Source organism: Populus euphratica, unplaced genomic scaffold (genome assembly GCF_000495115.2).
Source record: "Populus euphratica unplaced genomic scaffold, PopEup_1.0 scaffold274.1, whole genome shotgun sequence".
Classification (NCBI taxonomy): Eukaryota; Viridiplantae; Streptophyta; class Magnoliopsida; order Malpighiales; family Salicaceae; genus Populus; species Populus euphratica.
The window spans coordinates 234,677-247,710 of record NW_011499993.1 but is presented as its reverse complement, the minus strand read 5'-3'; the positions used below and the strand labels follow the sequence as shown (position 1 = coordinate 247,710).

Below are 13,034 nucleotides of genomic sequence, written 5' to 3'. Positions count from 1 at the left end.
ACTATTTCTTGCCATGTTCTATGCATGCACCAAACAAGTGAAGTTATCTCCTCCAATCTTCTACAAGTACCCTGTTAATCCCTCCAAAAATTTTCTGTATACAGACTTAGATTAGACTTCACAAAATCTATCTACTGTTAAGCTCCTACCTGAAATTAAATACTGTCTTAATTGCATGCCCACATATTTACCATGGTTTGAGGAGGTTTCTGTAATGGTAGTGTTTACCACACCATGAATATCCAATGTTATCTCTTTTAACTGCTGACCGAGCAGTCGGGGTTAATTAACTAGTCCTTGGGCTATCTAGAATTCATTGCAACAAGGCGGCAACTAGAAGTCAACAAGTCCATTTGTTGTAACGACACTGCTTTTCACCAGCAAGGGAAACACAGCCTAAATTATAACAAATTGATGTCAATCTCAGAGGAATGGAACTAAATAGATCTCCACCCCTAAGGCAGCTAGAATTCTGAAAAACAGAATAAAAGTTCACGCATCTAGATATATAGCACATATTCTCAGAATCCTTTCCTATCCCATCACAGCAGATATCAAGTAGAAAGACTCCTCTAATGGACCCTGACTGTACACCAAAGATTATATATTGTCCCAGCAGAAGTTGCCTGGGCGTGATAGGGATGCAAATATTCTGAAGTTTCGCTCCATCCATATTGCACCAAATAATCGTGAACAATACATCTCTACTAATGATTATAGGTATAGAATGATATGATAGTAAAATCAGCAAACTGACCAGAACACCCAGAAAGTAAGTACAGAATACAGATGGACCCTTCACTGCATTCAAGTGCTTAAGGATTGCATCACCTGAGAAATGCATTTGCAAAGCCTTGCAATCCTTGAAAAGCCGATTCTAAGATTATCAACAGCAGCTTTTACTTGAGCTGAGAGTGACTCGGGCAACAACTTGTGTGTTCCATTAGTAGAAGCTTGTAACTCATATGGAACAGCTGCTAATGGATAAACTCCACTGTTTCAAAAACCAAGTTATCAGACAACACAATCATTAAACATACAGTAAATGCCTGTGTAAAGAGTAGCAATGTTGTTAAAAATGAAGACAGCATATGAAAGTAGTGAGCTCAGGCCACACGCTACAGGTCCAAGTTCCTCAAAGTGGTATATGAGAAAGTAGTGATCTCAGGCCACACGCTACATGTTTAGATTCATTTATTTTCCCAATACTAGAATTGCTGAAGTTAATGCATAATTTGTTATGAAACTTTCTTTGTAGTAAAAAATAAATCCAATACAAGAAATGACAGATGCCCTTACCATTTCACAACAAAACATTTTCATGGAAATGCCTAAAACAGGTTGGACTAAAGTTTACACAACAATCAACTCAAATGATCTGCTTTTTTTTTTTGTGGTAAATAATCTGATTTGCATTCTCAATCATGATGCGTACTGTGAAACAAAGCTCAGCTCCTGGTTGGGATGTAAACTCTCATTTTGTTTCACTTCACTTTGTTGTCAATTCATTATCATTTTTATAGTTGATTGTGACTTTAACAGAATGAGCATGGACATCAACAACAACGCTCTCACAAAGATAATGGTTGCAATTATTAGAAGGTTGATAAAATGATTAATTTTCTAAAAGCTAACATTCCTGTTACATGGAGGATTGACACATCTAAACGAGTGTATTCAGCAGATTAGCCAATAAGTCCTATGATGTCCCTGTTGATGATAAGTAGTACCACATAAGAATCACATTACAAAACTACAAGATCAAACCAACCAAAATCGTGTCAAATTATTGGGCTCACATAACATGCAGGTTTACTAGTAAATTATTTCTAGGAATAATACACACATCATTAAAGCAAACAAGTGCATGCTAAAATTATAGCATCTTTATTTGATCTGGTATGATGGTAAAGGTTCCCAGCTGGGACTTCTTCTGAGTTTTGGGAGTAGGCAATTGATACAAAAATCAGAAGGGTAAGCCTCTATACAGACTAACCCCCTTAGGACCTACTTAAGATTGTATGATAGACCAACACTGCGTAAATAGACCAACAAGGAGATGAGACATGCAGAAAGTAAACAGCTGAAAGTATTCTCCACTAAACATGTAGGAATGCAAAACTAGATAAAAATAAAAATGTGGTTTATTTTTACATACAGAATATTCTATATCTATTGTCAATTATAATAATATAATTAAGCAAGTGCATTGAAGTTTGCAAGACCTTTTCCACATATGAAAAAGGAATGAACAAGTAGGTTTACCGATTCAAACATGTCATGTCAAGAGTCACCACCACCTTCCAACCAGTGTTAAAATCAACGAAACAAAGCAGCAAATCAAGCTTTTCAACTGCAAAAAAAATAAATAATAATAATATGTAATATACCATACCCAAGCAGAGCAGACTAAATGCACATGCTTCTATGGCTTTGGCATGTTCAAATAGCATAAACAATCAAGAAATCACACAGATACAGGAGGTTCGATGAATCAAATGCATCAATTATTAAATAAATTTTACACAAATAAGATAATCATCACTAGAGGATTATAGGAAACCAGGATGCATGTGTTGAATACGTAAACATTTCTATGATCACCTAGTCACCTTGTAAGGCAGCAGGATTAACAGAAAACAAAGAGTGCATCGCTATGTAATGCATATTGATTTGCATGTTTCCATACCAAGTATGGGGCATTGATTACTGCACAAGCACAACTCATCAAGATTCAAAAGGCTAAATTGATCTTGTTCATGGCAACTGTAGTGACTGAAAGTCATTTGACACTCAGATTCAATATTGGAACCATAACTCAAGATTTGATTTTAGTGCTGCAATATGTAATGCAGACAACCTTCTTCTTAAGAATATAATTCATTTGACCAGATTATAGGTATTGGAGATGACCGGGGGGGGGGGGGGGTGTTTATACCAGATGGAGAAGAAAAGCTTGTCTTAACCAGATTTCTGATTTCTATTTGTGCCTGCTGTACTTCCTCAGTCACATCTAGTAGATTATGCAATAGTGAACTGGTAACCTGCATCACAACAATAATAGTTAAGGATTTAAAACATCAATTACTTGTAAGAATAACCCAGATGGGAAGCAAAGAAAATTAAACACAGAAAGTGCACATGGCATACATTTCAGCTGTAATTAGATTGGAAGTTTCCGTGTAAGCTAAAAGACATAATAGCATCCAAAGAGTCTCAATGCAGGATATAAAAGAATTGAATGAAAAATAATACCATGACGTACTTGTGTTTCCTGTGCCAGAATTTTGGAGCTCGCATACTTCTTAGTAGTCTCAGAATTTAGAGCATATGAAAATGCTACACAAGCATCCATATTAGGGAAGATCTAATGAACAAGAAACATAGAGTTTTGGGATTAAATACTGAAAATTAATTGAACATATAGAATACAATTTGACTTGATTACCTTCATGATGGTTGTGTGCTTCAATTGGTTTGCAATAGATATACTACGGGTGGGAACAGCATTTATTGTGAACCTGTTTTTCATAAAACAAAAGAACACGCTCAAGTATATAAGCAGTTTATATCTCAACAACAGATTTTCAACCAGGAGAAACGTTCCAGAAAAGAAGGAACCTTTGGCTGATGAAGTCATGGTAGTTGAGCACAAAATTTAGTTGACCATTCCTGCTCCTCAGATCCTCAACTTCCCACAACTGAGGAGATAGATGACAGGATTTGTCTCTCAATGAAATAAGATATTTAAATTCAAGCAGTAACAAAGGTCATTACAATAGTTGAAAGACCTGTAAATCCTTGCGTATGAACCTGCAAGAGGTTCTCCTCTTCAGATGATCATTAACTAGTGCAATAGTCTCGCCACTGCTTTGCTCGCCTTTCATTTTGTAGTAACTATGGAAAGATTTAGTTAAACTCTTTATATTCCTATCTAAAGCTTCAGCTTCATGCCTCATTGTGATTACTTTCTCATCGGAATCCTGCCAGACAATAACAGGAGCATCTCCTTCAGAAACTTGAAGTGAAGTTGATATGCAATCAGAATGGGAGCAAATCAAGTCTATTGGGCAAGTTCAATTTGGATTTTTGGCCAATCACAATTTTTTATAATTTTTCCTCATGCACTTAGCTAAAACATTAATTATGAGTCATTTCAGCCATGGATTTAAAAATTATGGAATATTCAAATAATTTTTCAATGTTTGCTAAGACTGACTGTTTTCTTTTTAATCAAATTGGACTATTTTCATGGGACAGAGGGAGTACGAACATCTATCCTATAAAATGGTATGCACTAACCATATAGCCTCAAAAGGGGACAAAACACTATGATGCGGTACAAGAAGAATAACTTTCAAGATATTTTTAATTTTATTAATCCTGAGGTATTTCTATTATTTAGGAAGTATTCTTATAGTAATATTTGCAGTAATAGGGTTTTATTATAGTTATGACTTTATTATTATTAAGATTCTATTCCCTATTTAGTCAGTACTCTTCTAGGGCTTTTTTGCATGCATATAAAGCATCATGCACTGTATCTGAAGGTGGTTCATGAATGATAATAAGATATCATCATCAGTTAAATGAAGACTTTGTGTAGTCACTTTGAGAGGTGGATCTTCCTCTTTGTTTATATGCTCTTGTGGATTCAACAGTAGTAATTCCTTCATGGATTTGAGGTTATATATCTTCTTTTCTACCTTATCCTATCCTACATCAATTTTGGCAGCAGAGCCATATTCAATCCCAACCCTGAAAGAACCATTGAGCCAAAAAGAAAATTACCATCACTGCAGTCCAAGCAACAAAAAACAAACATCTTCTGCTGCTGCAATTTCCAAAATTTCAATGACCTTTGTTTGAAGGGCATGATGCCACTGTTCAATGTATCTAATTCTGCAGTGCTCTTGTTGTCCTTTTTTTTTTTTTTCCAATTAAGGCATTATAATTGAAGTTCTGGAAAACAAATCTTAGATAATAAAACAGAATAAGAAAAGTGTCAGGGGATGGGGTGGGGGAAAGGTCATGGGTGACAGAAATTTGGAAGAGAGAACGCAAATCTTGAGAGTGGACTGTATCACCTTAGGGTTGAGATAAGAATGACATTTGAGAGGCTTATGTGACTCAACATGCTCAAAACAGTATGCTTGGAAAGTTTCTGGCTCAATAACAAACTCAAAACTATGGTATCATGGTGAATGGTATTGACAAAGTATCAAGTTTTTCACGAGGAGCATCAAGAAGAAACATCAATCAAGTTGAAGTACAGGTCCATTATGCTGGAGGATGTAGGTTCCACCATTAAAGATGTATGATGAAGAAGAGAAAGTTGTTTGGTCAAATTGACTTCATTATTCCATGCAAGTTTAATGGTCCCGTGGTTGAAAAAAAAAAATTGCCACTGCCATCATTGTTTGCAAGCATGTCCAAGGACTGTTAATCTCAAGTTCAAGGGTGTGTGCAACTTCAAGCTTTGGATAAAAGAATCAAACTTGTGGTACTTCTCAAACATTTTAAATTGGAGGATTGAGTTTTCTCCATCCAGATGAGAATGGTGCAGTACAACAAGAATAATTTTCAAAATATTTGCAATTTTATTAGTTGTGATATTTTTTGTTATTTTGGGAGTTCTATTTTTGTAATACTTGCTATTATTAGGATCTTGTTATTATTCTTATGAACAATTTTCACCATCTGGTGACAGCTGACGAGGAAAGTATTCAATGTTTGCTATCTAAGTTCTTAAAAGACCCAAAAACTGACATTTTAGGTCTCCAGAAAGCAGGTTGTTCCCATTAATTCCTCGGCAAGCTCTTTGTTTGTGTTATAAGATATCATGAGAAATTTCCATAACATTATTTGAGCACCAAGTTTGAATCATTCTCATTTTCTTTTCTTCTCTTGGGTAATAAAAGGTGCATACAGAAATGAAATAACAAAACAAAAGTGATAAATAGTGCACTTCATGGGCTGAAGGGCATATAGTGCACATAAATCAATGCATATCTTAAAATCGATTTTATACCTCTATTTTTCTTCCATTTTTATCCACGCATGAATTTTGAAGATTATCATCAACTTCACCAGGCACAGACAATTGCCAGATACTGTTGGACTTCAAAATCTTGGATTCCTGAATTGCAGAGCTCAGTTGCCGTGCTCTTTTCTGCATGGAAGATACTAGGCAGGGGATTAAGGATATGGATACCCTAAGAATGGAAAACACAAAAGAGGAAACATACCAGCAGTTTCTCACGCTTGGCAGACATTAATTGTAGCCTTGCCCTTTCAAACACTAACTTGGAAAGCACCGATCTTGTTTCATCTATTCTGCAACAACATCCACTCAACATTGTAAGCAGTTATGTTAAACCATGCCATCCAGTAATATAAGAACCAATGACCATCCGCATCCATGACATATTAACAACATGATGAGTAGCCACCTTTTACTCCTAACTTCACTGGACAGATCACATGTTTTCTGTAGAACCAATTGGAAAAACAGTGTTAGCAGGCAAATGGTTAGCTTGATTTGTTATCATTTTCATAAGAAGAAATGATGGGGCTAGATTTTTTGAGCATCCAAAGAACCAATTAGAACCATAAAATGTCAGAGTTAATTTAATATGCATACCTGAGGCTGAGGCTGAATTTGGGAACAAAGCATCTCAAACTTCTTAACCTTCTGCAGGTGAACCAAAATATCTTGCAACACACCAATCTACATAATGAAACAGAAAAGAAAAGAAACATAATCACATAGGTATATGCAGAAAGGAAAAAATGTGGGGATCACCAATGCCTATTACATTTTAAATTCTACATTACCACTTTAATATTTAGCTTATCAATTGATGGAGAGAGCAACTGTTTTGTGTCCCCCGAGAATTTTAGTGAAATCTGCAAGGTGTTAACAAAGTTAGAGAGAATCCAAAAGATAAAGGGTGAGATTATACCAAACTACTTTGTGGTATTGTAGACACTAAAATTGGAACAAGCTAGAAAGAAAGGGCCCCGGTGCCAATGCCTTCTTTGTGTTGTGCCACCTTGTGTCTTCTGAATAACATAACACTCCTCAAGGGTTTGTTCCGTTATCTATTTGCTATCAAGTAATGATTTTCTTAAAAAATCTCCTAGTTTTTGTGATTAAAGTCATGCATTTCTATCATTCATTTATACTTCTATGGCAGTAAAATTTACTGTTTCTCCTGTGGTCAATCTACAAAAAAAAATATACCGCCTTTAATGTTAAAGAGTACAAATTAACTTTTGTGGACAAAGTAATGGAACAAACCACTGGGAAGAAAACACCACAGCATAAACCACAACATAAAAGGTGAAATCGGGCCTAACCACAAGGTGCAAGACCGAATTCACACCTATGATAAATGGTACCTCGACTATTGATAAATTGACCACAAGCAGGTACAATAATATAAGGGTATAGTAACATCTATACATACATCAGTCCAATGTTTCACTGTCGAGCCATCTATAACCACCTCCCTATCATTGATGCTTTCATAAGACTCCAGCATGGACTTCATATCAGAATGCGGATTCCTATTTTCTGGGCTCCTTTTTATCCTCCCAATTTCTTCTGCATGTTCTGCATCGTCAAGAACTGATTCTCTAATTCTTCTTTTTCGACCAGAAGAACTCTGAATATCCTGTCCAGGAAACTGGGTCCGTAAATAATGGAGTCCCAAGTGAGCGTGTTTGTGTCTCAGTGTGTGTGTGTGTGTGTGTGTGTGTGTGTGTGTGTGTGTGTGTGTGTGTGAGTGTGTGAGAGAGAGAGAGAGAGAGCTCTATGACCTTAAGTGACGAGCCATTTACATTCTTAGGACTGTAGACGGAGGCTGAAGTGTACAGAGAAGATTTATTTCTTTCCCCGGGAAGTTCCTCTTCAGAATGTCTCAGGTCAGGAGCAACAATTAGGATATTCCTGTCTGGCCTTACTGGATGAATATTTGAGGCATCCCTCTCCCTCAAAGGAGTTTGGAAGTTCATTGGAGATTTAGATGCACCATGCTTATTCTGAAGATAACCCTGCCTGTCATCCACCCATTTCACTTGCGAACTGTCTTCCGAATAATTAATATCAAGAAGTGAACCAGATTGTGGTTTCCTTTCAGCAAACCATGATAACAATTTGTCAGTTACTGCAGTGGCATGGGCACTGATGGAAACATTACCTACTGAATTCTTGTCTTGATTGGAGCCAACACTAACAGGTTCATCAAATGTCAGTTGCTGCTTCATGTCGCCAGAGAGACTTTCTTGATGTTGTATTGATGATAACCCCTGATCCAAAACCTTCAATGGAGGAGAAACAAAATTATCAGATGCATTGGTTGTTTTCAGAAGATTTGTGAAATCCACTTTGATCTCCACTGATGAGGAGGATTCAGGGATAACTGATGTCCTGTCGGATTTCTTGGCCAAAATATGTGGTCGGACTTCCCTCTCCTTGGAAAGAATACATGCAGACATGTGCATAAGAGATTCCCCATCTTCTGAAAGGCTTACAGTTCCTCCACTGTTAGTCAAATTATCAAAATCACTTGGAGCCACAGTACCATAGCCAACTATGTTCCTTAACCTTAACCTCTCATGATCTCTGTCCTTCGGGCCAATGCTAGAGAAATGTTTTTCTAAGTTCATAACTGGGGAATCCACCTGTTTGCTAGTTTTATCTGCTTTGTTGTTTTCTTCCACCCCTGAATTGAAAGAAGTTGCAGAAGAAATGAACTTTGACAATCTGAGTTTTGATATTTCAATTCTATCTTTCAAACTAGACACAAGGGGAGAAGGCTGAATCCCACTGCTTTTTAAGTTTGCCTTGCTTAAAAAGCAATCTGGTTGTTTCGGTGAAGGAGTCGCATATGATAATTGTCTACAGGAATTAGAAGCATCCAAAAATATCTCCTGCCTTCTTTTAGCAGACAAAGAAGATATGGAACTGTGTTGTTGATCAGAATTATGATCATTGTTGTATTGATTTCTTCTATCCTCAAAATAATGATCTTTAAGAATGCCAGCTGAATGCTGTCCAGATTCATGTTTTTTTAATGAATTGAGCTTCAAAACTTGAGTATCCATTTTAGATGTGATGCCGACACTAGCATCAGGCAACTCCACATCCATTGCAATTGCAGCTTTACTGTGGTCCTTCTTCACCTACAATAGGGGGGGGGAAACTGTGCATGATTGCAATTGCAGCTTTACTGTGGTCCTTCACCTACAATAGGGGGGGGAAAACTGTGCATAAACAACCATCTTCATTTTGTAAAAGACAAGGATGCATATCAGTAAATGTTAAGCAAAATTGTGAATCGTCATGATCACTTAGAGAAAATGCAATAGCGAAACCACCTCAACACAGTCTGTGAAACACCAACTAAACACCTAGAAATGGTTGCCAAGAGTTGTCCAGAACGAAACCATGCCCACGTAATCATATCTCAACCCTTAAAGACAAAATGAAAAGATCATGCAGAGAATTTACAGAACAAATCCAGGCCACTAATTGTAAAAGACCACCTATGCAGATTAACTTATTGAATTCATACAAATGAAGGAACCAGCGAAATGGAGGATCCAACCCACAAGAGAAAAATCTTACAGGCATCATCTGATTAGGAGTTTGTAATATGCTCATCTGATTGGGAGTTTGTATTTTGCTCAGCTGATTAGGCATTTGCACTCCACCCAGCTGATCAGCAGTTTGCACTTTGCTTAGCTGAATAGGGCTTTGTACTTGGTGATGAGTGAATGCATCCACTGCCACACCTTGCGTTCTATCAGGTGTGCTGCACTGGCCAGCATTGGTGCTCACAGAAATGACATTTGCCTCATCCAATTCCATGCTGGCCACAGATACTCCCTTGGTAGATACGTCAAGCATGTCAAACTTGCCAACTTCTATATCTTCGCAATCCTTTCTATCCATGCAACTGCTCTCATTCTCATCAAACATAGAAACCTCACTCCTCTCCAACAATTTCACATTACTAGAATCAGAAAGGAAACCAGAAGCCGCTTGCGGCTCCTTCATAGCTTCTGATAAAAGTGCTTCCAAACCAGGAGAAAGTTTCCCATAGTCATAACTCTTCAAGTTTTCTCCCACAAGACTCATATCATTTGAATCTCTACCCCCACTACCTTGCACAAAACCAGAAACATTCTGCGAAGTTACCTTCTTCTCTTGTGTCAGTACCATGGAACTCCCTGGATCAGAAGGGGTGGTAATATTCGAAGGTGTTTTCTCTTCCGCAGCGACACGAACCTCAGTGGGAGTCTTAAACTCTTCTCCCGACACTGACCTCACAAGACTTCGGTAATGCATTGAAAATGCAGTCGAATCCATGGTAACATCAAGATTACAATCCGATGCACCAGAATCAGATAATCTTCCAGCTCTAATAAAACTCGCTGACACAGGCCCAAAAAAGTTGTCCTCTACAAAATGTAACGGCAACAAAAATTCTTCAACATTTTCCCCAAAAAAATTTGCTAGTCAATATTCAAACAACAATGACCTAAAAAAAAGCAAGTAAAATTGAAACCAAATAATAATAAAAATAGAACAAACCATCGTTACAAGAAGCAGAGCCAACGATACTGCTGCCACCCGGAGACGGCGACTCGACTGGCCGAAAAAACGACTTCCTGGAATTGATCGAATAATCGTTATCGTCATCATCGGCACCAGTGGGAGAAGATATTTCTTTAGAATCATCGCTATCGGCGAGGTCACCGAAAAAAGCACGAACTTCATCGTCTGTGTCGGATATGGGGGATTTCGTGGAAGGGGGGTCAGGAGGGGTCTCGTATTCATCGTCGCGGTTGAAGATATGGACGGAAGTGATTTCGCGGTCAGCGAAGCTCACGCGCCGCGACCGTTTCTTCTTGAGAGCGATGGTTTCCTCGTCAGTGTTGGAGTTTTGACTGGGATCTTCTATAGTTGCCGGATTTGATGCCATTTGGGGGGATTAGGTTTTTTGCAGGGTAGAAATGAAATGCCAGAGAGAGAGAGAGAGAGATAGTGGAGTTTGATTTTTTTGTGTGCAATTGTGCGCGGGAGAAGTTGGCGTTTTGTTACAGTAGCTTTTAAGTTTACGAATAAATATTACGAAGTAAAAAGTAAACTACTTACCAGTTTGCAATCGTTTACTTACCAGTTCTTAACAGTTATTGTACGTTGTAATTTTAAATGGGAGAAAATAAGTAAATAGCTCCATCCATTTTATTTTATTTTTGGTTGGCCTTTTATGATTTTTTATTTATTTTCAAATTTCTAGTAATTTATTTCATGGGACATGCTTGAATTATATAAAAAAAATTTGGCTATTAATCGATTTTTCAATTAATTATTTATTAGTTGAAATAAATTAAAAAACAATTCATTATAATAATAAAAAATACATATAATATATTCTACTTTTGAATGCATTTTCAATTTAAATTTCTCATTTTCGTTGATTTAGAGGATATTTATTTACAAGGCAGCTTTAACTTTTAAAACAAATTGTACAAATATCATACTTGATAATGTTAAAATTTAATTTACTTAAATTTCTCATTTTCGTTGATTTAGAGGGTATTTATTTACACTGCAGCTTTAACTTTTAAAATAAATTGTACAAATACCATACTTGATAATGTTAAAATTTAATTTATTATTTATGTGAGACTTATATAATTTATGTTGAAACCATAGGTTTGCCGAAAGCAACTGAGAGTTGCTTCTCTCCTTCTCCTGCATCTTGATAATGGAGAGTTTTACTATCCACTGTTCATAATCTAACGAGTCTGGCCTAAATCTAAATATATTTGATTGAGTCCAACCTAGTAAAAAATTTAATTTTTTTTATTTTTAATTGTATTTTATTCAAAAAAATTAGTATTTAACATTATTTAATGATACTACATAAATTACAAGGAGATCGCATGATGACATAATATCGCAATCTTAATTTTATGATATTTTACTTGATGTTATTGCATGCTCAAGTGACATGACTAAAAGATTGATATCTTCTGTTGTAACCCAATTTTGGCCTATTAGTTTTTAATTTAATTTTTATGAGGTTTAAAATGTAAAATTAAAATATCAAAGATTTATTTGAATGAGCTTGCACTAAAATTAGGGACTACAATGTGCTTTTGTCATTTTATCCTTATTTTTAAGATAATCCCTGCCTTTAACATAATCCTTACCTTTAAAATATAATGATAGTTGCCTATTTTCGAATTCAATTATAATTTGAACTTTAAAAAAAAGAATAAGTTTGATTGATACTTTACTTCTCACAAATAATGAAACTCTTGCACTATAAATACTAATCTCAGTGTATGCAAAAGAGAGAACAATTAGAAGAAACTTAGAGAGAGGCCATCATAAAAAAAATTAAAAAAAAAACCCTAAAAAGAGACAAGATAAAGAAAACCCTATAGGGGGTAAACATAAAAAACCTCAAGAGGAGGCAATTACAAGAGATAACAAAAAAAAAAACAAGAACAGAGGGAGAAGAGACTGAAAAGAGAAGGAAGAGAGCATTCTTCAATCGATGTCTGCACTGTTACCTTTGCCTTCGACTTCACGAGGTAAAGTCTTCTTCTTCTCTTTGTTTCTGTGTAATTATTGCAAGAAATAGTGCGAAGGTAATTAGTGGACTGGATTTGGGCTTTAGGCTCTGCTAACCCAAATTATGTTTATTAAGGATGTGTTTGACAAAACATACCCATACATCTTGCCCATAATTTTTATGTCCACTTTAGTTTGATATTTGGCCAAACGAGTCCCTTTTTTATATAAAAAAATTTAAAAAATATTTTGGAATCTTTATTGATTTATTTGTGGGCTCCTCACACTTTGATTTATTTTTTCTTTGAGTTTTGTATTTTTTTTTAAGTTATATGCTCAATTTATAGCCTGTTATTACTAAATGTAAATCTGTCGTGCAATTTTTTTTTTCTATCTAAAGAGAGCAAATAATAATAAAAGATAAACAAGAAAAAAA

At 36.0% G+C, this 13,034-nt stretch overlaps 1 protein-coding gene across 3 annotated transcripts; it reads right to left on the bottom strand.

Moving 5' to 3' along the window:
- Positions 1 to 648: 648 nt before the first annotated feature.
- LOC105140484 (uncharacterized) lies at positions 649 to 11,089 on the bottom strand. Of its 3 annotated transcripts, none has more exons than XM_011047341.1 (16): positions 10,604 to 11,089; positions 9,635 to 10,470; positions 7,825 to 9,189; positions 7,473 to 7,679; positions 6,838 to 6,909; positions 6,644 to 6,730; positions 6,453 to 6,490; positions 6,249 to 6,336; positions 6,032 to 6,172; positions 3,792 to 3,983; positions 3,622 to 3,701; positions 3,449 to 3,521; positions 3,266 to 3,367; positions 2,939 to 3,044; positions 2,266 to 2,353; positions 649 to 994 (listed from the first exon to the last, which is right to left on the bottom strand). In XM_011047341.1, exons 1-16 carry the CDS (start codon positions 10,992 to 10,994, stop codon positions 808 to 810), a joined length of 4,053 nt encoding a protein of 1,350 aa, XP_011045643.1. In that variant the 5' UTR covers positions 10,995 to 11,089; the 3' UTR covers positions 649 to 807. The 3 variants fall into 3 exon arrangements, with proteins under 3 accessions (XP_011045643.1, XP_011045644.1, XP_011045645.1); XM_011047342.1 differs by having other exon boundaries at positions 6,453 to 6,493; positions 6,653 to 6,730; XM_011047343.1 differs by lacking the exons at positions 649 to 994; positions 2,266 to 2,353 and having other exon boundaries at positions 2,945 to 3,044; positions 3,256 to 3,367.
- Positions 11,090 to 13,034: the final 1,945 nt, after the last annotated feature.

Coding starts and splice junctions, on each gene's coding strand:
- LOC105140484 (XM_011047341.1), bottom strand. CDS start 10,994: ATGGCATCAAATCCGGCAACTATAGAAGATCCCAGTCAAAACTCCAAC. Junction 10,471..10,603: donor CTCTGCTTCTTGTAACGATG/GTTTGTTCTATT, acceptor TACATTTTGTAG/AGGACAACTTTTTTGGGCCT. Junction 6,731..6,837: donor ATAAGCTAAATATTAAAGTG/GTAATGTAGAAT, acceptor TTCATTATGTAG/ATTGGTGTGTTGCAAGATAT.